This window comes from Delphinapterus leucas, chromosome 7, assembly GCF_059928025.1.
Source record: "Delphinapterus leucas isolate spDelLeu-1000000601 "Yukka" chromosome 7, BTC_Dleu_Yukka2, whole genome shotgun sequence".
Classification (NCBI taxonomy): Eukaryota; Metazoa; Chordata; class Mammalia; order Artiodactyla; family Monodontidae; genus Delphinapterus; species Delphinapterus leucas.
The window spans coordinates 25,823,991-25,847,289 of NC_143135.1; the positions used below are offsets into that span (position 1 = coordinate 25,823,991).

The 23,299-nt window shown below is 48.5% G+C and overlaps 1 protein-coding gene across 9 annotated transcripts in view; it reads left to right on the forward strand.

Annotated features, from left to right (window-relative positions):
- Window positions 1–1,271: 1,271 nt before the first annotated feature.
- Window positions 1,272–23,299, forward strand: part of WT1 (WT1 transcription factor) — a 47,817-nt gene continuing 25,789 nt past the window's right edge. For 4 of the 9 annotated variants that reach the window (XM_089914993.1, XM_089914994.1, XM_089914998.1 and 1 more), the window contains exons 1-4: window positions 1,272–1,823; window positions 7,504–7,626; window positions 8,071–8,173; window positions 18,084–18,161. In XM_089914993.1, coding sequence (XP_089771119.1) covers window positions 1,379–1,823; window positions 7,504–7,626; window positions 8,071–8,173; window positions 18,084–18,161 — 749 coding nt within the window. In that variant the 5' untranslated portion in view covers window positions 1,272–1,378. Of the gene's footprint in view, window positions 1,824–7,503; window positions 7,627–8,070; window positions 8,174–18,083; window positions 18,162–19,212; window positions 19,264–23,299 lie in introns of all 9 variants that reach the window. The other 5 variants (XM_022583580.3, XM_022583581.3, XM_089914995.1 and 2 more) reach the window with 3 other exon arrangements.

Sequence of the window (23,299 nt, forward strand, 5' to 3'; positions counted from 1 at the left end):
ACCCTGGCTTGCCCCTCCTGATCTGTCACTACGCATGCAGAATGGTACTCCCGACTGGAGTGAGTGGAGGCAGAGCTCAGCAGGAGCGGCTCCAAGAGCCAACCTCGCCCCAAGGACTTCGTATCTTAAACCTTCCCCACCCGCTAACCTCCAAACTCGGCGCCTGGATTCTCCGACCGGAATCTGGGCATTTCCCTAAGGGTTTTCTTCCCTCCCAAACTAGCCGCCGTTTTGTTTTCCCGGTTTCCCCGTAGAAGAGTTAGGTACTCCTCACGAGAAAGGGAGATTAAGTGCCGCTGACACCGATTTTAGGTAGGCGGCAACCGCCCTTCTCTGGGCGCAAACCTCACCGTGTCGCCAACTACCAGACGGTGGATATACGCCCCGTTTATCACAAATGATGCAACCTCCAGATGACCCACGTTCGCCTGAGTCTGGCCTCTGAAATCCACAAAAAGCCACCCCGCTCCCCAGTGACCTCAAGATTATGACCACCAGTCCAGTCTGACGGCTCTAGAAGCAAGAGCCGCCGCCTCTTTGAAGTCCGGTAAAGTTCTCTGCGTTATCCTGAAGTTCCCGCCCTCGTGGAGCCCCCTGCCCCTCCCTCCAACCCGCCCTCCCTGATTAACAACCTCTTCCCTACCCCCATCACACAGGGATGCAGAGGGGACATTCAGTGCTCACCTGGAGAGGCTCGCCAGTGCCCCAAGGCGCCCACACTCGCGAAGGCCGAGAAGGGGAGGTGGGGGGAGGATTGTGTCCTACAGGCCTGCGGAGAGCGCGTGGTGGGTAGGAGAGGAGGGTGTCTCCGAGAGGGACGCTCCCTCGGGCCCGCCCCCCACCCCCACTGCGAGGACGCCCCCAAGGAGTCGCGCGCCCTGCCTAATCTGCTAGGGCTGCGGTGTGAATGGAGCCGCCGAGACTCCTGACTCCTCCTCCTCCCCCGCCGCCGGCCCCTCTTATTTGAGCTTTGGGAAGCTGGGGGTAGCCAGGCAGCTGGGGTAAGGAGTTCAAGGCAGCGCCCACACCCGGGGGCTCTCGCGACTCGACCGCCTATCCGCTCCCCCCTTCCCGCCCTCCCTCCCACTCATTCACCCACCCACCCATAGCCGGGACTGCAGCCCAGGAGCCGGGGCCCCGCCGCCTCCTCGCCGCGATCCTGGACTTCCCCCTGCCGCAAGAGCCGGCATCCACGTGTGCCCCGGAGCCAGCGTCTAAGCACACGCTCCGCTCCGGGTCTGGGTGCCTTCAGCAGACCGAGCAGCCGGGGATCCAGGGCCCGGAAAGCATCTGGGCCAAGTTAGGCGCGGCGGAATCGAGCGCCGAGCGTCTGCAAAGCCGGTGGGGCCGCGGAGCGTCCGGGGTTGAGCCACAGCAAATGGGCTCCGACGTGCGGGACCTGAACGCGCTGCTGCCGGCGGTACCCTCGCTGGGTGGTGGCGGCGGTTGCGCCCTGCCCGTGAGCGGCGCGGCGCAGTGGGCGCCGGTGCTGGACTTTGCGCCCCCGGGCGCCTCGGCTTACGGTTCCTTGGGCGGTCCTGCGCCGCCGCCTGCTCCGCCGCCACCACCCCCGCCGCCGCCGCCTCACTCGTTCATCAAACAGGAGCCGAGCTGGGGTGGCGCGGAGCCGCACGAGGAGCAGTGCTTGAGCGCCTTCACCGTCCACTTCTCGGGCCAGTTCACCGGCACGGCTGGAGCCTGTCGCTACGGACCCTTCGGTCCTCCTCCGCCCAGCCAGGCGTCGTCCGGCCAGGCCAGGATGTTCCCCAACGCGCCCTACCTGCCCAGCTGCCTCGAGAGCCAGCCCGCTATTCGCAACCAGGGTAAGCAGACTGGGGAGCGCCCCCTACATGCGGGGCGGTGGCGACGGGGCTGTGGCTGCGCGCGGGCACTCCCCTGTCCTACCCCTTACCTGACCACAGCTCTTACTCGGCTGCCTCCCCAAGGACTGTGAGGGTAGAAGAAGCAGCAGCTGGGGGAGAGGAGGGCAAGGAGAGGGAGTCCAGGGCATGGGTCCCTGACATCCTCCAGAGCGGGGAACCGGACTCTTCGCATGAGCCGGGAGGTCATCTGGGGCCCCTCGGACCTCGGGAGATTCTAGGACTATTCCCCGTGGGAGTGGGAAGCGGGAACCGGTGCAATGCCTGGCTCTGCCTCGGGAAGAGGTTTTGTCGCTCAAGGCACCACCAAACTGTCGCCAGGCATTGGACTTTTTAGACCCTGGATTCAGAGTGGGACCAGCGCAGGGTGAGCAGCCTTTGCTGCCTCTGCCACGCCAAAATGTCCAGGAGCCACTCTAGACCTAAGGGGGGCACAGTAAGCACCTTGGAGCACTAGAATGAGTAAATGAATGAGCTAGAGACAATAGTGGCTTTCCTGGACCCGTGTCCGTGTTCGCCTGTGGCTCCAGCGCATGGTAGTGTATAAGTGGATCTCTCCTGGGTTTCAGCTCAGGTGGCGGCCACGCGGGCTCCAGGGCTGGAAGAGAACCCCGTTTATCTGATTCCAATCTCTGCGGGACCGGGTCCTACCACAGGCGGTGGAATGAGGCCCGAGCGTCGGCCTTCCTTCCAGCCCGCCTCTGGCGCCTCCTCGTCGTTGAACACGGGACTTAGCTGGAGAAAGATTTTTGCAAGACTTGGAGGTTAGAACAAGGACAGGTTTATTTTCCCTTTTCAGTCATTGTACATTGAGGGACACAGCCGGTGGTTTTCTCATCCCGCGCCGGCGCCCTCTCACTTTTCTTTCTCAGGGACCAGCACGGAACCAATCATGCCAAACCTTTGTATTTTCGTTTCTAAGTTTATTCTAATTAGACTTGTGCGCTGTTGGGAACCTAAACCAATTCGGGTTGATTTGATATTTTAGGAAATGCTTTAAAAAAGGCGTGGATGCTTTTCCTAGAGCAAAAATTCCCTCGGGCCTAGGGACTGGGATGTTTCTAGAATGCGTGGGCTAGGAGGAGCAGAGTGTGTACTGTTTGCAGGAGGTGCTGCGGCTCCCAAGGCTCAGAAGAAGGGCCCTGTTCTTCCCGCCTTGTCACGCACATTCTAAAACCGTATTTCTAGGCTGTTCGTATCTTACCCCAGCTCTGAGCACCTAGCCCACCCGAAGCCCTGGCGAAACCGAAACCGCCCTCCTCTTTTCGTTCGGGGAACCTGGGATCCATGTTCTGTGGAAGAACCTCAAGCCCATCCATGGGGTCCCTCCACTCTAGGTCTTCCCTAAAGGAAATTAGTGTTTTGAACTCAGGGAGTATTGGAACAACTCAGTGACTATTACAGATTCTTTTCCTCTGATCGTACCACCTCTAATTAGCAGGCTGGTGTTACCTCTGGCAAATCTCCAGGTCTCAGTTTCCCCATCTGTAAGAGGAGAGCCAACATGGGCAACCTGGTGTTTGGCTCAGGTTTGAAGTTCTATGCCACAGAAGCAGAAGTCTGACCCTCCCCCCGCAGGGGTTCTAAACACAGAAGGCAGCAGCCACGTAAACTTGGTTGGACCAGAAACGGCAAGACTGGCAGGCAGGTGTGTGACATGAGTGAGTCTCTGTGTGGATGCTTGCTATTTGAAGACACCTGAGAAGCTATTTGATCTAAGTACCCCCTGTGCAAAATACTACCATTATCATTTATTTGAAACCATCTAGGTTCTGTCGGGGGTTTTGGAACCTGGACTCTGTGGCTTTGATTGGATCCCTGGGTCCATCCTTCTACAGGGTGCTGGTGCCCAGAATTTCATCAACTCAGCCTCAGGAGTGAGACTGTGGGCATCCTAGCCAGTGGGCAATATGCTTAAAGGAAAAATCCCAATTCTTTTCTAGAGGATAGGCCCAGGATGTTAAAGAGAAAAGGGGCTTGGGAGCTGGAGACCGACTAGCAGGTAAAGGAGTCCCCCCTCCCCATCCTGGGAAATAGCCCAGTAGAGAGGCGGCCCCAGATCCAGGCCACAGCCTGTAAGCGGGTTCCTGTCTTCTTCCGGCTTAGGTTCTCTCTTGTAATCAAAACATAAAGGGATCACACTTGACCAGTCCTTGGGACTCAGTCAGCAGCTGGGAGCTGGGGTTGGATGTCAGAAGCCACTTGTGCCTCAACCCTGGCATTGGCAACCAGAGTGGGCCCTGGGGCCCTGAGATTTCAGATTTATTCTCTCGATTTCTGTGCTTCCTGCAGCTCTCCCAGCTATGTAGAGTCTTGGCAGGAGGCTTAACCAGGGGAAAGCAAGGGCATCAATTCCTTTTCCAAAGTGTGGCAATGGCCATCAGCAGGCCGAGGCGGAGAGGAATCAAGCTTCGAGATCCCTGTCCCCAGGCAGGGCAACCTAGCAGTGGCCCAGGGGTGGGGACAATTGCTGGCACTCTTGAACCTCCCCCCACCCCAAGGTATCACACCTCGTTTTTTTCCAATTGCTTAAATATTATAGCTGGTATTCTAATCTTGCTTCTAAATATCAATTCAGGAAACATTTATTGAGCACCTACTCTGTGCCAGGCACTGGGGATTGAATGTTAAGACAATTAAAGTGCCTCAGCCTTTGCAGGAAGCTCACAGCCTGATACTGGAGGAGCCCCTTATTTTTGGATGAGGAACTCTAGGCTCTAAGAGATAATGTGTGCAGGAGATCTCTCTGTGGCAGAACTTGGACTCAAACCCAGACCATTCTAGGTTATTTCTACCTCCTTTCCCAGGGATCTAGGCCCCGCTGTTGAGATGGATTTTCTCTTCCCTGCTGGATGGGCACCCAACCCACTGTAGTCTGTGTGAGGGGTGGGGTATTTGCCGGGGCAGAAGAAGGGCGAGGACTTCGATAGCCCTAGACTAAGTGCAGGGTTTGGGAAGGGAAGACAAAGACTGCTTGACAGTCTGCCCGATTCCCCCAGACCGTCTGGCGCGCAGCACCCTATACCTACAGGAGGCCTTGTTATCACCGGGCCACCCTAGTGTCACGTGGGGACACCAGCTCAGCCCTAGGGCCAAGGGCGCCCCCCTTGGGTCGCATTGGAGAGGGTATTTCGTTGCGGGACAAATTTCCCCGTATGCTGCGGCAGCTGCGGAGTCATGATTTTCAGCCTTGGGACCACCTTCCTGACTGAGCCTGCTGTCCACTTCATCCCTCAGCTCCCGCGGGGCCTGGCCCGGCCAGGCGGTTCCCGGGCTCCTCCGCTGCGTCGGGCGGGGGAGAGAGGCGCTCAGCGTGTCTCGCCTCTCCCCGCGGTCAAGGTTGCATTCCCTTCCCCGGCCGAGACTAATCGTGGGAAAGGCGCTACCTTGGCCCCTCGAGCCTCTCCCTCTAAGGCCTGTACAAGGAGCCTTTGAACACGCTGCCCCTTTCTGCCGGCAGCTGTCTCTGCCCCGGCCTCCGCCCCCGCGCCCTCCGCGCCTGGCTCAGCGCTAGGCCCCGGGATAGCACGCTCTGATCAGTTCCGCATCCGGTAAGTTTCTAATTTAAAGAGCTCTCCCTCCTCTCTGAGGGCGCTTTCACCGAAGCCCATCCCCTCTCCGGGGAGGGGGACTGCGAGAGGGGGTTGGAGGCCAGCCTCTGCCCAGCGGTCCGGTGTCCGGTCTGGGACGGGTCCTTGGGAGCCTCGCGGGGCGCGGAGGCGACGCGGCCGGCGCAGGAGCTGCAGCCCGCAACCCGTGGCCCTAGCCGCGCACCGAAGGTTGCGGAGCCCGCCTCCGAGGACAGCACGGTGCCCGGGCCACTGCCTTCTTATCGGCTCAGGAATGGAGAAGGGCTCGTCTAGAGACAACTTCTTTATTGCTTCTGTTTCTCCTCTTTATTTAAAAAATGGTCTTTGAAAATTCGGCCTTCCCTCTGCAAAACTGGGTGCTTGGAGCCAAATTTCGTTTGTCAGCGGACTGGTAGGCCTTAAACACAGTCTGGCCTCCGCTCCCAAAATGAAGTGCCTGGAAGCCCAAGCGTGCTCACCGACTCCTGACAGCTAACGGGGCGGGGGTTATCTTTGCCCACTTAGCAGGCCAGAAATGGAGGCCTCTGGGGTCATGTAAATTATAAAAGCTGGTGGCTTCTCAAGTTGTCAACCTGTGGCGCCAATTGGTGCGTGAGACTTGGACTGCCCTGTACAATCTGGTAATGAAGACCTGTTCAAACCCTCCCTCCCACACTGACACACCACATTCCCCGAAGTGGACTGTAGAAGGTCGGTTTTTGTTTTTTTGGGGGGGAGATGTGTATTTGAAAGATGTGGGTAATGGCCACCTTTCACTGTTCAATCTGAGTCTTCACTGGACACCGGTTGTAGAGTCTTGACCATGTCTGGGGCAAGAGTGGGGGAATGGGGTTCATTTGACTTATCCCACTCCCAAGAACTGAGCGGGGGTTTGGAGACTCAGCTCAGTGCCCAGAGGCGGGGCTGAGGGTGGGGGGACTGGGTCCGGCCCAGTGGCCCTGCAGGGAGCCGATGTGAGCGTCTGGACCAATCTGATTCGTCAGTTGGTCAGGACCTCAGGCCAGAGACTACTGAGCCTGCGCATAGTCAGGGACCCCACCATTGGGTTCAGGGCTCAGAACTGATCTTTATCTTAGCTGGAGGATACTTTTTCCCCAGAGGCAGCTACAGTTTTGCGGAAGCTAGTGGGGTAAATGTTTAAAGTAATTTAGTGACAATAGTCACAGAAGGAGACTACGTTTCTCAACCAACACGTTTTTGGGGTTTTTTTCCCCCTCACTTTCGGAGAGCTGGGGAAGAATACGGGCGGTATTGCCCTCGGTTTCTCGGCAGGGAAACTGAGGCAGAGGACCAGTGCATACCATGGAGGGAAAGGGAGGTAGAGTCTCAGGCACACTGAAACAAACAGGCTTCCTGGACTGGTGCGCGAGGAAGTCCGCCCCGGCAATGGTGGTCACAGTCCGACCCGCTGGGCGCGAGGTGGGTCCGAGGTAGGAAGGAGGAGGGCGCAGGGTCGAGGCCCGTGGGCCCAACTTGAAAGGCCCCTTCTTTTTCCCCCTCACCAGCTTTCCCGAGGGCCTTGGGTGTCAATGGTGGGTCGCGCAGCCTCAGACAGATAACATTACTCTGTATACTCTCCCCATTTAAAGCCCATGCCGTTTAACTGGCCCCGAGTAATTAATGAAAGTTGGTGCGCAGGCCTCTGATTTACGGCTGCGAGTCAGCGCCGGGTCGGGCGAACAGATTCATTTCGGTCGCCCGCGCTGCCCAGTTTTGGGGGGAGAACAACTTTCTCCGCCGAGCGGTTGTCGGCTTTCATACTTGCGAGGTGTTCGGTGCAGAAGCGGCGGACACCGTGAAAGACGAGGGCGTAAATAAATTGGGAAATGGTGGGGAGGCCTGGGTTTTACTCGGGAAAGGACGGGGAGCCTGTCGCGAGGTCACATTGGGCCTGGCTTCTCGCTGCAAGCCTTGGGGGCTGAGGCAGCGGGATCCGAATGAGGGGCTGGGCGCTCCTCGCCCGGGTTCTGGTTCAGACACACGGTCCCTGACTCCCCGCCGACGCTGTTTCTCTCTCTCGGCCGCGCCCGCAGGATACAGCACGGTCACCTTCGACGGGACGCCCAGCTACGGTCACACGCCCTCGCACCACGCGGCACAGTTCCCCAATCACTCCTTCAAGCACGAGGATCCCATGGGCCAGCAGGGCTCGCTGGGTAAGAGGAGGGAATGATGTGGGGTCTTTCTCCCCTTCTTCCATGCTACCCCTCACTCCCCAGGAATTTCCAGCCCACAGCAAATTGGGGAAGGGAGGAGAGGATAGCTAAAAGAATTTTAGAAATAATTAGCCTAATCTCACTCAAAAGAAAAGATTGTTTCCCCCCACCCCAAGTATGTTAACTCCGCTCAGCCGAGACTGCGAATGTCCAGAGGGTCTTTTCGGTGCTCTGTGCCGTGACTGCTAAGGGAATGTGAAGTGAGAGGCTTAGCTCGCTGTGACCTGTAGGCCGTCTCTCTGCACGCCCCGGCATCCAGGCCCCAGTGCCCCCAGCACAGCCTGGGAGCCCAGCTCAGGACGCTCTGCCCCAGCCCTTGACCGCGGCCTCGCACCCCCAGCCCTTGGTGTGCTGCTCTCACCCCGCTCTCCTGGCTCTCTGCAGGTGAACAGCAGTACTCCGTGCCTCCCCCAGTCTACGGCTGCCACACGCCCACCGACAGCTGCACAGGCAGCCAGGCCCTGCTGCTGAGGACGCCCTACAGCAGGTAGGAAGGCGCTCGGCACCTCATCTAGGTCCTCGCGACCTCGGAGGGGGCGCTCGAGCCAGCGGGCACGGGAACGCCCGACGCGGGGCAGCCCGGATGCGGCCGTGCAGGGTCCTGGAGGCAAAGTACACCTTTAGCCCACTCGTCTCCAAAAAGCAAGTGAAAGCCTCTCTCCTGGCTTCTATTTGAAAGAAATAGCTTTCCCCGTCTCCCGGCGTTCTTACTTTGTGTGTGTACGTTGGTTTTTGGTTTTGGTCGCGCCGCAGGGTATGCGGGATCTTAGCTCCGCGACTAGGGCTCGAACCCACGCCCCCTGCAGTGGAAGCGCGGAGTCTTAATCACTGGACCGCCAGGGAAGTCCCCCCCCCCACCGTGTTCTTACTTGGAATATAAATGAGGGCGATTACTGTTTGGAGATGAAGAAGAAAGAGCGGCGCTTTGAGGAGTATTTTTTTTAACATCTTTATTGGGGTATAATTGCTTTACAATGGTGTGTTAGTTTCTGCTTTATAACAAAGTGAATCAGTTATCCATATACATGTGTTCCCACATCTCTTCCCTCTTGCTCTCCCTCCCTCCCTCCCTCCCTATCCCACCCCTCCAGGCGGTCACAGAGCACCGAGCTGATATTGAGGAGTATTTTTTTAAAAGGGCTCTTTGCTGGGAGGACTTCAGCTTCCTCGGGATCAAAGATTAAACACGGGGTCCACTCCCACTCGTTTCTTCTCACTCCTCAAGCCCCTCCTCGCGCACTGGCCACACCCGCCAGCCTTCTCTGGGACGAATTCGAGGGCGCGTACACTCGGGCCACAGCCTTCTCCCCACCCCTGTCCCTCAGAGTCTCGGGCTGCAGCACCACTCTGTGGGCGTCGTCCCCAGCGCCCAGCTACCCCGGACTGTGTGCGGGACTGTGGTCGGGCGGCAGCGGTACCTGCGGGGAGACCGCTCCAGCCCGCGCCCGCCTTCCTTCCTGTTCCCGTGAGGCCGAAGACCAGCTTCTTTTCCTTGCAGACTCTTTTCCAGCTCCTCGTGCCTTCTCTAGGTTCTTGCTCCACCCTCCACCTTCTCTCCCCCAAATTTACTCTTCAACTTTGGGTGAACTTGGCCGGCATCCCGCGTCACCGATAGGGTTGCCTAGTAACTATACCGGCTTGAGCTGGGCGGGATGGTGGGGCGGAGGGAGGGAAGTGGCAGATCGCGGCCTTGGATGCCGGGGATTGGGCGCGCATTACCTCATATTCCATCCCTACCCCCCACCCGGTGCTGCGGGGATCCTGATACCGACTGCCCCAGACTCATCTCCATCCTCCCTCCCCTCTGTTGGAAGACCCGGGGCTGACGTCAAGGGAAGGAGGTAGTGAGGTAATAAAGGAAGGAAAAGCGTCTGCCCTGGGAGATTGGTGGAAGGAATGGCCGCGCCTGGGGGACCTGCAGCCCCACAGGTGGAGGAGGGGAAGGAATGTTCGCTCCTGAGCCCGCAGGCGGCTCATGCCAATGTTCCGACGTGTTTATGAAACCGAGCCTAGGACTGGTCTGATTCTCCCATCCCGGGGAGGGACAGGGTGGAGCCCGTCTACTTCTGTACGCCTACAGTACACAGATTTTGGAAACCTTTCCTTTTGATCGGGAAATCCGGCATATCTAATCTGATCTTGGATTCAAGATAACTTTTTTTCCTCCCTACTCCCCCCGCCTTTTTTTTTTTTTAATTTTAGAGGTGGGGGGAAAGACATGCATTTTGCCCAGATAGAGGTATTGAATGGTCACACCTTCTCACCCTCCTTTTCTCCCTCTCTAGTTAGAACCCAGTTCTGTTCTTTGGCACCTCAGGCCCAGTGATCTGTCCTGAGCAGCCATCTTTGCACCTTCCCTTGGTGGGTCAACTCACTGGAATAGGTACAGGATCTGAAATCTCTGTTGTGAACTCCCTCTCCAAGCAAAACTGAGATGGTAGGGTCATTGCCATCCTTTTTAAGGAGCTGCTCCTGCCTATTGCCAGAGTAGCATTGCTCTTATTCTAGCCATTGGGGGAACAGATGGAATGGCTCCCAGTGAGATGACCTTGACCCAGTCATTCTCCCTTGGCTCCTGGCTGACGCCTCACCCCAAGCAGAGAGGAAGACCTTGATGCTGGAATGGGTGCTATTTAGATGGGTCCAGCTACCTGCTTGGAGGTTGGGGACTGCGAGGCTTTGGAGTCTGGTTCAGTAGTGACACAGTTACACACATTTCTTACTCTCCCCTCTTCAAGCGTAGATCCACCCTGTGGGTCCCTAAGAAGGGACTGAACAGCCTAAAAATGAGTAGGGGATAAAGTGATCACGACTTCTGTCTTAGCAGCAGTTCTCCAAACTGAGTCCCTGTGGTGGATTTTGACTTAGGGCTGAATTAGTGGTTGCTATGGAAGCAGGAAAAATCACTTGGATTGCATTTTATACATAAAAATTTCACATTTTCTAATCCATCTTCTAACTGGCCACTGTATAAAGCAATTTTGTCAGGTTCATCTTTCAGAGATATTTGCTTATCCCTTCTTTCTACATAATTGGAACTTCTTTGCTCATTTTTATATGAATGTCATAAAAATACCATTTTCTCTTGTTACAGGAAAATCTCTTAAGTAATATCTCCTGAAAAAAAATTTGTGACCCCGTAGGAAAAGTTTGCTTCCTTGAAGTTTGTGCTGAGTCTTTGAAGCTCCATCCACTCTAAATTGACAGCATTTCTAATCACTTTTCAAAGATCAGGTACTTGCCCTGCAGTAATGATGGATGGACATTTGTAGGGATGTTTTAAAATTGGATCTGTGCATCAACATTACTACCATTACGGTTATGTCATTTCCTTCTTCCCTACTCCTAAAAATGTTTGAAGGATATTTAAATGCTTTTGTGAACACAGTGTTTGAAAAAGCATAGGAAGTACAACTAAACTTTAATCACTTAACGGCTAAACTTTTAGATATTCAGTGGTTCTTCTGATCCCTGGCTCTGTTCCCTTTTCTGTCTAAACCTGGGACCTCCTGTGAAAGGCTTGCCTGTATTTTGTTTGACTTGTTGCACTTGACCCCCTAAGGCAGCCTGCCCAGCTTCTTTGCCCTGCCCTTCCAAAGCTTCTGTCTCCCCATTCTTGGATTTAGTCTCCCTTCCCACATGACCTAAAGGTAATGGTACATACACTGACATTAAATAAGCACTGCACAATGTGAATTTGCTTTGAGGAAATTCTCAAAATTCTCTCCCTATTCTGAGAGAACTGTAAAGTGATTCTCTCCTCTCTTTCAGGTTGCAGATCGGAGGAGTTACAGCTATACACAGATGTGATTAGTAGTGAATAGAAAATGACACCCCAATCAACTTACGGGAAGTGTTAGGAGATAGTTTTCTCCATACTCTCTCCCCACCGTATTGAGAGTGGGTAGAATTTTGTCTAAAGAATTCTGGAACAGATTTCAGCCCTTCTGGAGCCCAGCAATCATGGCCCTTATTACGTAATCACTAGGCTTTACTGCATATTGTGTGCTGTTGGGCACTGCGCTGCGTGCTTCACTCAGTTTACTCATTTAGTTCTTCTGATTACCTACGAGGTTGGTACGGTAATCCGCACTCTACTGAAGAGGTGATAGGTTCAGAGACTCCAAGTAACTTGCTCAAGTTACACAGCAAGTGAGAATCAGAACCAAGATTTGATTCTTAGTCTCTCTGCCTTCAAAGCTCATGTGTGCTCTGAATCGCTGAGGGATTCCAAGTCACTTAGTGTCCTCCACCTGGAATATTCCCCTTATACAGTCTGTGCCAGCACCTTTGCTAATAAATAGTAAGAACAAATGCTTATATAAACTTACTACTTCCAGAAACCATTTTGAGCGCTTCACAAGTATTGACTTATTTACATTTAATCTGAAACTCTTTGAGGTAGGCAATAGGTTATCACCCCCATTTTACAGAGGAGGAAACTGAAGCCCTGGAGGTGAATTTGCCCAGTGTGACACAGTAAGGGACAGAGCAAGTGTGAGGCTCCAGAATCCATCTTCCCACCCTCTGCACCCTGCTGCCTCTCCTGATGGTTAAGTGCCATTCCTTTCCAAACGTGGCATCTGCCTTAGGTCTTGCTAGAGGAAGGTCTTTATTCCTCACATTTGTGAAAGAAACCCCTTTATCCATTAGTTTTACCCATAGTTTTCAATTGAAATCGCTCAGTGGATCAGAGGCGGTATTTTCGTTGGTGAGTATTGTAGGGGCCAACTTGAACTTTCTCCTGAAGTCTTAACTCACAAAGCAGCTGTCTGTCAAGCTCCAGACTCCTCCAGCTTTCCCTTTACCACTCACTGGGCGTGAACTACCGAAGTTCAGTCCAGGCTCCTAAAGAAACAGGCAGAAGTGGCAGAGACCTTTCTCCCTTCCATCCAGACCCAGGGGGAGCGACAGCTTCCAGGGCCACCCTGGTCTGTGCTTGCTCAGAGGCAAGGTCCCAGGGAAGGAGGGACCCCATGCTACCCTGAGGGGAAAAAGTAGTGAAGTCCGACCACACTAAGCACAGTTTTCCCCTGATTTTGACCTAGAACAGGCAGCTAGCTGGGCCTTACCTGCTCACTTCCCTTGGATCCTCTTCCACAAGTCCCCCTCTCTCCGTCAGCCTGCTGAGCTCCTTGGAGCCCACAGTCCCTGACCATGCCCATTTCACAGGTTGATTCTCACAGCTACTTTGAAAAGGAGTTCTGTGCCCTGTGTTTGAAAAATATTCCCCCATACACTTTTTTTTAGACATTCTAGTTTCCTTTTCTTTTTGCACTCTTATTAGGTTTACATATTCATTTTTAGCACTGTGCTACTAATTTAAATGAGAATGCATGTTTCCTTTGGCCCCCTAGCAGGTAAAACTATTCCAATTCAGAAGCAGTCATTGCTAATTTGAATATTTTTAATTGAATGTTGACAATTCAATCCAATGATGAAGTTGACAGTGGAGCCTGTTACCGGTAGACTGTCTTCCATGTGAGAGAAGCTTCCTTAGCAGCCATAGAGCTTCTGGGGAATCCGGTCAGTGGGAAGTACATGATCTACCATTTAGGTTAGCCTTCAATGTAGAATTAAATCAGAGGACATCTGTCACCGAAGAAATAAAATCATAATTAATAATGCCTCTTCCTACGTGTCGTCTACAAACACTGTACATGGTGTCCAAGTTTCGTTTAAGACAATACTGATATTTGTTTCCCATATAGGTAGGCATGAAGGCAGAAAGTCTGAAATGGTTTCCAGGGTGGTGGGCAGTGTTATCAAAGCCAAAGAAAGGCTTGAATTGGACTTGTCTCCAGGGAGCAGGAAAAATCTAGTTTCAATTATTCCTGCAACATTTGTGCTGACCAAGTGTTTATTAATAGAAGTGGAATCCCCTGTGGGTTTTTCTTTGGTTAACTGGTGAGCTAGAGAGAAATTACAATACCAAGAGATTGACTGTAAAATGATTATTCACCATGGCCTGCTGAGCAGAAATTTCTGAACAGGCAGCCTCCGTGGCGCCTTGGAGGGAAGAACGCAGGAAAGAGTCTGCGTGGAAGTTTGGCTGCAGCCTCTGTGCATGAGCGTTGGGTCGTCAGGTAGAGGCGTGGGGCAGAGCTATTACAGCAAACCCTGGAAACATCATGAATTCTGTTCACAGATGCCAGTTACATGTGCCTTTTTCTTATTAGGAATTTTTTTCCTTGATCTCGGGAAATACTTTTCTTCTAACAAGTTGCTGGTTTGCCAGCCAGCAACCATCTGGCAGAGGTAACTCCAGTCTTAATCAGGTTCAACAGTTCCATTCCAGTGGTAATAAGGACTTTTCTACTTTGTTCTGCTGGATATACTTAAACACACTTAAAGATGAAAATGTACTTGAATTACACATGCATTTGAAGAGTGGGGGAGTCCTGGTCCAGATAATAGCCGAGAGCTTTTCTCTTCCTTTCTTTTTGTGCAGAGGTCAAGAACTCAGTAATACTGCAGTCCAGGCCAAAGCAAACTCTATATGATCTACTACTGATTTCCTTTTAAGTTCCCCTTTTTGCTAGGACTGACTTCCTTTTATTTCACTCCAACTTGCATTAATCCCAGTTATAGAAGTTTCTTTCCTCTCTTCCTTGCTTCCAACTTCAAACATTTCTGACATAGGAAACCAGTGACTTTTTCTGTTTAAAGATCTACTTAAAAATATAAAAGACACCATGACTTTTGGAATATATTTTGGCAGCCAGCAATTTCAGAGTTCACTTCCAAACAGACAGAGTTAGATGGGGAGCTGAAATGCCTACATGACCACTGTGGCCACTGTGAGCCAAACCACCTGCTTATCTGATCTCCTCTGGGAATGAGGTGGTCGACACCTACAGTGGTTATTTAGTAATTAGATGCTTTATTTGCCAGGGGTCATATTTTCCTCTACTGGTGCTGCCTCTTTTCGTGGGTTTTCATGATGAGAGCTGGGTGTTGACCAACTGCCCAGAGAGATCATATTTTAAGCATGCTTGGGACCAGTATTTTTAGTTCAAATTTGCATTTTATCCTCTCCCAGCAGCAGCTGTTGTCATTACTGTCACTGTCATCCAGCTGAAAGATGGTGCCAGCCAAGCCGACTGACTGAGCCGCTGAGGAGTTGCAGCCAACAGAAGGCAGGATGTGGTTAAGATTGTGCTCTGATCCTATGGCCAGCCTCAGGAAACCTATTTGGTGGTGGTTGTTATTTGTTTGGTTTTTGCTTGGGGATTTTCTGAAAGTCCTTCCCCATTGGCCCTTTCCACCTTCTCTCCCCTTATGAGGATTTGCAAGCTGAGCTATCAGGACCACTGAAATCGAAGTGAGGGTCCTACTGGGATCTTGGCACACTGTTCTTAATCGGGTGAAGAGGATGTGGTTGGGCACCACATCTTGGAGACAGAGAAGGTCATGATGCTCCCTTGAGTATGTTCTGTTTCACCTCCAGACTCCTGTTTGTATTACTATATTATTTTTACTATCATTTAAATGGTAGTGAGAGGACAAGGTTCAGAGGTCAAATAATGCCAGGAAGCCTTTAAAGGGGCCTAGCAGGGTAGAGGTGGGGGCATCAGGCAAGTCAGCACTAGGCACTTCTCTGAGCCCCCGTCCTCCTCCGATAAATGGGGATCATAATTACACCTGCCTCACAGTTGTTGTGAGGAGTATTGGTGATGTGTGAATGTACTATACAAAATTTGATGGATTAGAAAAAGTTAAAATATATTATCTGTATAGTCCTGAAAGAGCCAGTATTAGAGCTTCACAACATCCTGGTAAAGTTAGACTGATTGAGATTAATATTCCCATTTAACAGATGAGAAAACTGAGGTGCAGAGAGCTGAACTGATATGCTCAAGGTCTTAACATTTACCGAGTAGCACTGTTCGATAGAAACATAATGCAAGTCATCTGTGTAATTTGAAATTTTCTAATAGCCACATTAAAAAAATAAGAAACAGGAAATTAATTTTTAAAATATTCTATTTAACCTCAAAAGCCCAAATTTTATTTCAGTGTGTGGTACTCTCCATATTTCAAGTGCTCAATAGCCATGTCTGACTAGTGGCTACCATATTGGGCAGTGTGGTAGAGAGTATTTATCAAGCACCCACTAGGAAGATACATATATAGGACATAGATTCTGTATTTTAGAAGGTTTTCTTTCTGGGGGCCAAGAAAATGTCCTTAAAATTATTTTCTCTTTAGGAATCTGCTGGACTATTCTTTAAGTCTGTGAGAAAATTCCTAAATCATAAAGTTAGATATTTGGGACTCATTGACCCATGTGTGTAAACTTCTGTCACTCATCTTGCTTCTCAGACCTCTTGAAAATTACAGTGTTCTTAGTCTTGTGCAAGGAGGAAATAATTTCAGAAAGATCCCACATCCCAATAGGACCTAGGAAAATTGTCAACTGGGGCTGAGTGATTTTAGTTGGTGAACAAGTTTTTAAAAATCAGTGACAAAAATAGAGAGCTGCCTGGGGAATACAATGCCTGTTGGCTGAGATTAATGGCAAGATTAATAAATGGATTGCCTGATGAAAAGGTGCAGGAGAACAAAAACCAGTAGAGATTGTGGAGGAGGCCGCTTATTAATGAACTGTCAGCCCAAAGAAAGTTCAAGAAACTCTCCCATGTTAAATGCAGCAGGCTGGCACTTCTAATAAAAATTGGGGTCCTTCAGGAATTAATTACACTGGCCTTACAGCAAGAATTCGTGGAATTGCGAAATGTAGTGGCACAGACCAGCACCGGCCGCTGCTGTGAACAGGGAAGCTGCAGGAGAAACTAATCATTTCTTTTTTCATTGATATGTAGGATATTGTGGTAGCATAATAGCCAGTCAGACACAGGGATGAATGATGGGGTCCAGATATGCACTGACTAATGAAACTACACGTACTTCGAGTTTGAAGTCACTTCACATTTCATACGTAAAATTCCCTCCTGGAATCTGATTTCCTCCTTATCCTGTGTACCCACCACTGAGGAATTCCAAATAATTTTCAGTGATTATATGAGAGGCAGATGGACTCCACCATGATTTATCAAGCTATGCTGAGAGAGAGCATGGTGTTCATTTATTCCAAGGGATAAATACTGTAATTTCCCTCACCCCTCCACAAGTCCCCAGTTTGGCTGGCCTTACAAAACCTTCTCTTAATTAAACTTTGGTGTTACCTCTGCCCGATGGATGAAGCAGTCCAAAGGAATGCCATGACAAGGTGGATATTGTCCAGAATTTGCAATCTGGTATCATACATTACATACTGAAAGCTTCTTACCTTCTTTCCCTTCTGCCATGAAGGTGGAGTGGAAATGTTCTTCTGTAATGTGTTTAGACCAAGCGTTCCCAGACAAACCATTAATCTCTTGGGTCTCAAATTTCATAATTAACCATTTCGGTTCATCCTAGTTGAGCTTGGTTACTTAGGAGATTTCTGGTAATTGAGTTATGTGCTAGTTTTTTAGGAAGGAGATAAATATAAAATTAATAAATTAATAAACATAAAAGCATATAATAAAGATGTTCATGAGTTGTGCATGCGGGATACTTTGAGAAGGGTGTTGTTTTGGGAAATAGATGTGATAGCTCTTCTATAATGCATTTAGAGATGTGTTTTAAAGCGTATGTAATAATGATATTTTTAAGAGCTGTATGTGCAAAAAAAAAGGGAGAGGAAAACTTTTGGTTGGTTTATACGGTGGGATATTTTTCCTTTGGGGTCTTAATGTAAATGATCAGCCATTGTTTTCCCTCATATAATCTAGAACTGAGTTGGGGGCTTTAAAAAAACACTCCGTGACTATACAATTTATAGAGAATGATTCCTTCAGTTGTATCTAGAGTTTATCATCCTCTTTCTTACGCTTGTCACATCCTTGAGTATTAGACCATCCATCACCCATCACTCTTTGGCTTTTCAGGCCCTCATAATCCACATGATACTTATCCTTTTGATTAAAACAACTTAATGGCCTTTTCACGAATAATTAATCTGCTGTCTTTTTACTTTCAGCTCCAGGCTTTTAACTTTAATGTTGAGCTATCCAGCCTGTGTTGCCTTTCAAAGTTTCACTCCCTTCAGCCTCTTCCCTTCAGAGGTTTAATACCTCTTTAGAAACTTCAGTGTGTGCTCTACTAAGGTTTTTTAAAGGCTTCCAAATTATTCTCACATCCTTTCCGCTGTGTGTGGAGTGAATGACGTGCAGAGATCAGTGGGATGAAATGAAAATCATTTCAGACTCCTGTATTCTGTCATTCTGGAAAATGTGGAGGCTTTCATTGTAAAGAAAAGTTAAAAGTGGATTGCTTTTTGGAGAAACAGTTGCATGTGTATGTGTCTTTTGTATTATGCATTTCTAACTCTGGATGCTTTTCTCTAACAGTGACAATTTATACCAAATGACCTCCCAACTTGAATGCATGACCTGGAATCAGATGAACTTAGGAGCCACATTAAAGGGGTAAGGTCTTCTCTACTCCATTTCCCTTCAACAGTAACTTACACTTGTTTGAACCATTTTAAAGGTCCTTATACCATATGAAGAGAGTACAGTTTTAGAAGAATAGGCATGGCCGTCTGTAGAATTAAGATGCTTTCCTCCCTCTCCCAGGTGGTCAGTGGTGTTCAGTATTAAATTTTTAGGAATATAAACAGGGGATGTTCTTGTCTAGAACAAGGGGGTTGAGAATACTGGGGAAATTTAATATGGCCTTTCCTTATTGAATGTTTTAGAGTTCTTCGAACTTTTGTCCATTCGAACTTGTTTAATGTTTGTGTTTTGCTAGTGATATCACAGAGGTTAATCATTACATTCTCTTATCAAGAAATGCTTAGAGTTTACAAAGTCCAGGATCCAAACTTCTATTTGAGTGAAGACGATTTGGACCATCCAAAGTCAGATGTGTTCACACCTGGTTGCCTGAACAGGCTTTTATCACACTTGATACACAACCAGAATAGGGAGAACATAGCAATCAAACATAGGTAGGGGCAATGCTTTGCACCTGGAACTGAAAAAACAAAGCAGGTGGGACTTGCTTTAAACCGTAAAAGAACTCACTTCTAGTTTCGAATCTGAGTTGGTGGGCAGTAGGATGTGACAGTCATGAAGCGCCTGTGGTGTGTCAGGTACTCGTCTAGGTCACCTCATCTAATCTTCCTGATGGCATTATGATGCCTAGGTACTGTTATCCTGTTTTCCAAATAAGTCAGTCAAGCTCAGAGAATTAAGTAACTTCCCAAGTTCACATCATACTATGTGGTAGAGCTGGGATTCCAAGTCCAGATCTGATTCCAAAGCAAAGGCTCTTTCCAGCCTCCCTGTGATGCCTTCCACACCCCCACTCTATCAGCCCCAGTGGGATCGAGTCCTCAGTTCAGCACTCTTGACTAGACAGCTGGCTTTACATCTCTGTGTATTTAGTGGCTTCTCATTGGACTGTGGGATCTGGGGGGCTTGCTAGAGCCACGCATGCTCCAGTCCCCATTCCCCACCTCTTCTTCTCTTCTAGAGTTGCTGCTGGGAGCTCCAGCTCAGTGAAATGGACAGAAGGGCAGAGCAAGTGAGTGGACAATGCGATGATGGCAAAGCAAATGACATAGGCCTTGTTGACTGGCACCTGGGGTGATGCAGGAGTTAGGACTGATGATGGGTAATCAGGGTAGCAGTTGGTGCACAGGGATGGGAAGAATCTATTCATTTTTTCCCTCTGTCTCTCTCTGCCTGCTCTTATTTATTGTAGATATACTGTGGGTAAAAATGGAGGTGGTGACATTTCTCATCAACATACTCCTGAAAAAAAATTTTTAAAATGATGCTGTAGCAACCCTGCTCATTTCCTGGTGAACGTTTCAAAAAAGTGTTACATTTGTGGCATTACACATATTCCTGTTAGATCGGTCAAATCTTTCAGCCATACTTAACTTGCCTTTTCTCTATGTACCTATAAATCTCTCAGGGAGAACTTAATTTTTACCCCAAGTCTATGGCCAGACTTTCTGCAAAAACTTTTTAAAATTCCTTAACATCTGTGTTTCCCCAGCCTTAGAGCCTGCACCCTAGGACACTTCTGTAACTGTTTCTTTTGATTTTATTTTCTCTGCTTAAACACCAAAACCAGCCTTCCTCTTCTCATCTTTCTTTTGTTGGTTCAGTCCTGTTTGTTGGATCATCCTTCAGTGATTAGTGAAGTTGTTTTTCATCTTCTAAGACTCACTATTAGATCCTTCTTTCCACCTCCAGCCCCCAATTTTTCTATTTTAACCAAATCTCCACTTCGTCTCTCTAGACCCAAAAGTAAAAAAGCCTGCTATGGACTTGGAGTTTTTTCTCTCCCCACTTCCATCCAAGGGGCTGCTGACAGTTTTAGGACTGTATCTTTACACCTACTCAAAACTCGTCCTATGTTTCGTGGTCCCAGCCTTTCTTTCTGGATCCCTTGCTTTTCTTCTCTCTGCTGTAATCAGAATTTAGTAACTCTCCCCAGACTACATGCCAAGAATAGATAGAACACGATTGTGAAGTGAGTGGTGTGTTTTCCGTTTTTTAAATTTCTTCATGCTGGAGTACAGGGTTAGTTTATTTGCTTAATTACGAAAATTACATATAAGGAATCTTGGCATGTATTTGAATCTGGGTCTTTCCACAGGTGAGATAATTTTGGTACCTTTTAAGATCTTTAGACACATGATATTAGTCACTTGCGAGGGAGTCAGAAGCTATATTATAAAGATGAAGCACAAAATGCAAATAATTTGTTTTGTTCAATCCTGTGTAAGAAACAAAAACTAGAAGTGTTTTCATTGATCTGGTGCTTACATTTTGGAAAAGGACTCCTGAAATTAAAATGTATTTCTTGAATACTCTATTCAGAGAGTTGTATAAAAAGCATCAAGGGCTCCTCCAGTAGATAGTCCTATAGAAGAGTAACTCTTTGGAGAGCAAAACGTTACAATTGTCTACTTTCCTAATATCTTCTCTCACACTGTGTTTTTCTCTCTTTTGTAAGTCAACTAAATGTTTGCTTCTGAGTGTGAGCTGAACATTTACCTGAAGATGGATGTTAACATTATTGGGCAGGGTGTGAAGGGCTTTATATACCTCTCCTCTTTTGATCTCATGACAATCCTAGGGTATTATGTTCACACCCATCTTTCACATGAGGAAGCTTGAGAGGTTAAGCCACCTAACCAAGTTCACTTAGCAAGTAAGGGTCAGAGCCACGTTGGAACCCACTTCTGTCTGACTCCAGTATCTGGGCCCTAGATCAGAGTTTCTTAAACTTTCTAGACTGCGACCACAGTTAGAAATACCTTTTTACACTGAGATCAGGTGTACCCACACACATAGAAGTTTTCACAAAACAATACTTATTACATGCTGTGCATACTGATGCTTTCTACTTTATTCCATATCATTAAAAAAAATGCTGGTTGAGATGTGTAGATTGATTTTACAGCTCACTAATACATCATGACCCACAGTTTGCCTCTCTTAGCCCTAAAAATAGCAGCTCCTTAGCTCTTTCCTCCAAGGCCATGAACAGCTGAGAACTGGATTCAATTGAAGCTGATATCCCAGTAGAAAGTGGTTTTTCCCCAGGGGGTACATAATCTGGGTAGGTATCTTTATTCTCTGTACCAAATTTGCTTTCCTTTGCCATGGTATGAAAATGCTGTTAATACGGAAAATACATTTGCGAAAAGATATTCCATGAAGAAAGACAAAGAGAAATAACTGTGTTTTTGCATGTATCTGTTACTAGTGTCTGGACACTATCTGAAATCAGTAGTAAGAAAAATCATGGTGACAAGGTAGATCTGTAACATGAATACTGGAGGTTTGAGTCATGTTTTGGAGAAAAAGGATATAGTTTCTAAATCACTCATAAAAAAGAGGCATTATAACGTTTTTATTAAAAGATCATGTGCCTCCCACTAACGCCCACTAAATATTTGTTCACATCGTCTTTCCTTGAGAATTTTACTTTTTAAAAAAAGAGTGAGCTTGTTTCCTTGCTTAAGCAAGTCCACAGAGACATCTTTTGTTAGATGTTGGAGAGCAGTGTTATTATACTGGTTGGGGATAGGATTGTAGGGGGGACATGGGCAAGACGAGATGAAAACTTGAAACGGGGTGGCGAGGAGGGAATCTTACCAGTGATTTACTCCTCTCTCCTCCTCCCTTTACTCATTTTCTAATCTCTGCGTGCCCATAGGGATCAGAGCTACTTTTATGACCTCAAATGGGAGAATATTGTGTTTCAATTTAAGTCAAAGAGAAGGTACTTTATGAAGCCACTTTCTTAACTCTGACCCTTTTCCTTACCAACAAATGAAATTATATTTTCTAAGTGGGTCATTGGGAGAAAAAAATTGCAGGGGAATCTTTCTAAGCACTAGTCCACCTTTATGAATAATTCTGTGTACGGTGCCTCGCGTTGCTGTCTGCTTTGTATTTCTTTAGAATCATTTTCTGTGTGTTCCTAACGCCTGCTGATTTCCTAACGCTGCTCCCAAGCCCTGCTACTCTGTCAGCCTCTGTTTTGTCTCTTCTGAAGAAAATATCCTGCAAAATGGAGAAACACATCAACCTTGACTGCGGTCCAGGTTATTAAAACAAGGAAGAAGTTATTCTCTGGGGACTTGGGTAGGGGGAGTGGGAAATCGAACACAATAGAAATGTGAAAGGAGTGCTGAGCAAAATGAATGTCCCTTTGCTGGTCCAAGAAGTTCAGACCATTGGGAACACACAGTATTTGACCTGTGGATGCTTGAAAGGAAAAACGAAAGACTCAGGTTGAGTGATGTATGGTGAAAACAAAGCTGCGTGTTTTGGTAGGGCCAAGGCTGTCGAATCTGGAGAAAATCCTCACTAGACATGGTCTCATCCCTGAGAACCTGTGCCAGAAGAGATAGCTGGAGTTCCAATACACAGCCCAGCACCTTTCCTCTCCAGCCAGTGAACAGAAGGTATTCGTCCAAGAGATTTACTTCTTGAAAATGGATAGCTTGCTTTTCAGGGGCTCCTGGAGCTTGTGATGCAAACACAAAGGTGGAGAGAAGCAGCTCTGGGAATACCAGCATTCCTGAGGGTACTCCTCCCCTCCCAGGATGAAGCTGTTAATTTCTTCTTCTATATGGTTACATTTATGCATTTCAACTGTGTTGGACTTGGCTAGAGTCTGTTAGCCATACTTACCAGAACAAAGCAGGGGACTCTCCTGGGTTTGCAGGATAAAGATGAGGACTGTGATTTAGAGCTGTCTGCCCTGTACCTCTCAACGTGGACTAATTCAGCGGTTTCTTTGCCACTTCCCTGCTGCTACTTTCCCCTCCCTAGCTTTTTGTCTTTCCCCTTCTTTTCTCTTTGGGCTTATATTCAATTCATGTATTTAATTTTTTTATTATGTAAGTAATATGTATAAATTATAGAACAGTTAGAAAATACAACTTTATAGGAAAGGAAATTAACACTCCCCCCAGTGGCCCAGATGAAACTACTATTACTATTATGTTGCATACACTTTCAGACCTTTTTCCACGCATAGGTATACATTTGTGTCCTTTTCTTTTTTATAACAAATGATTGGCTTCGGC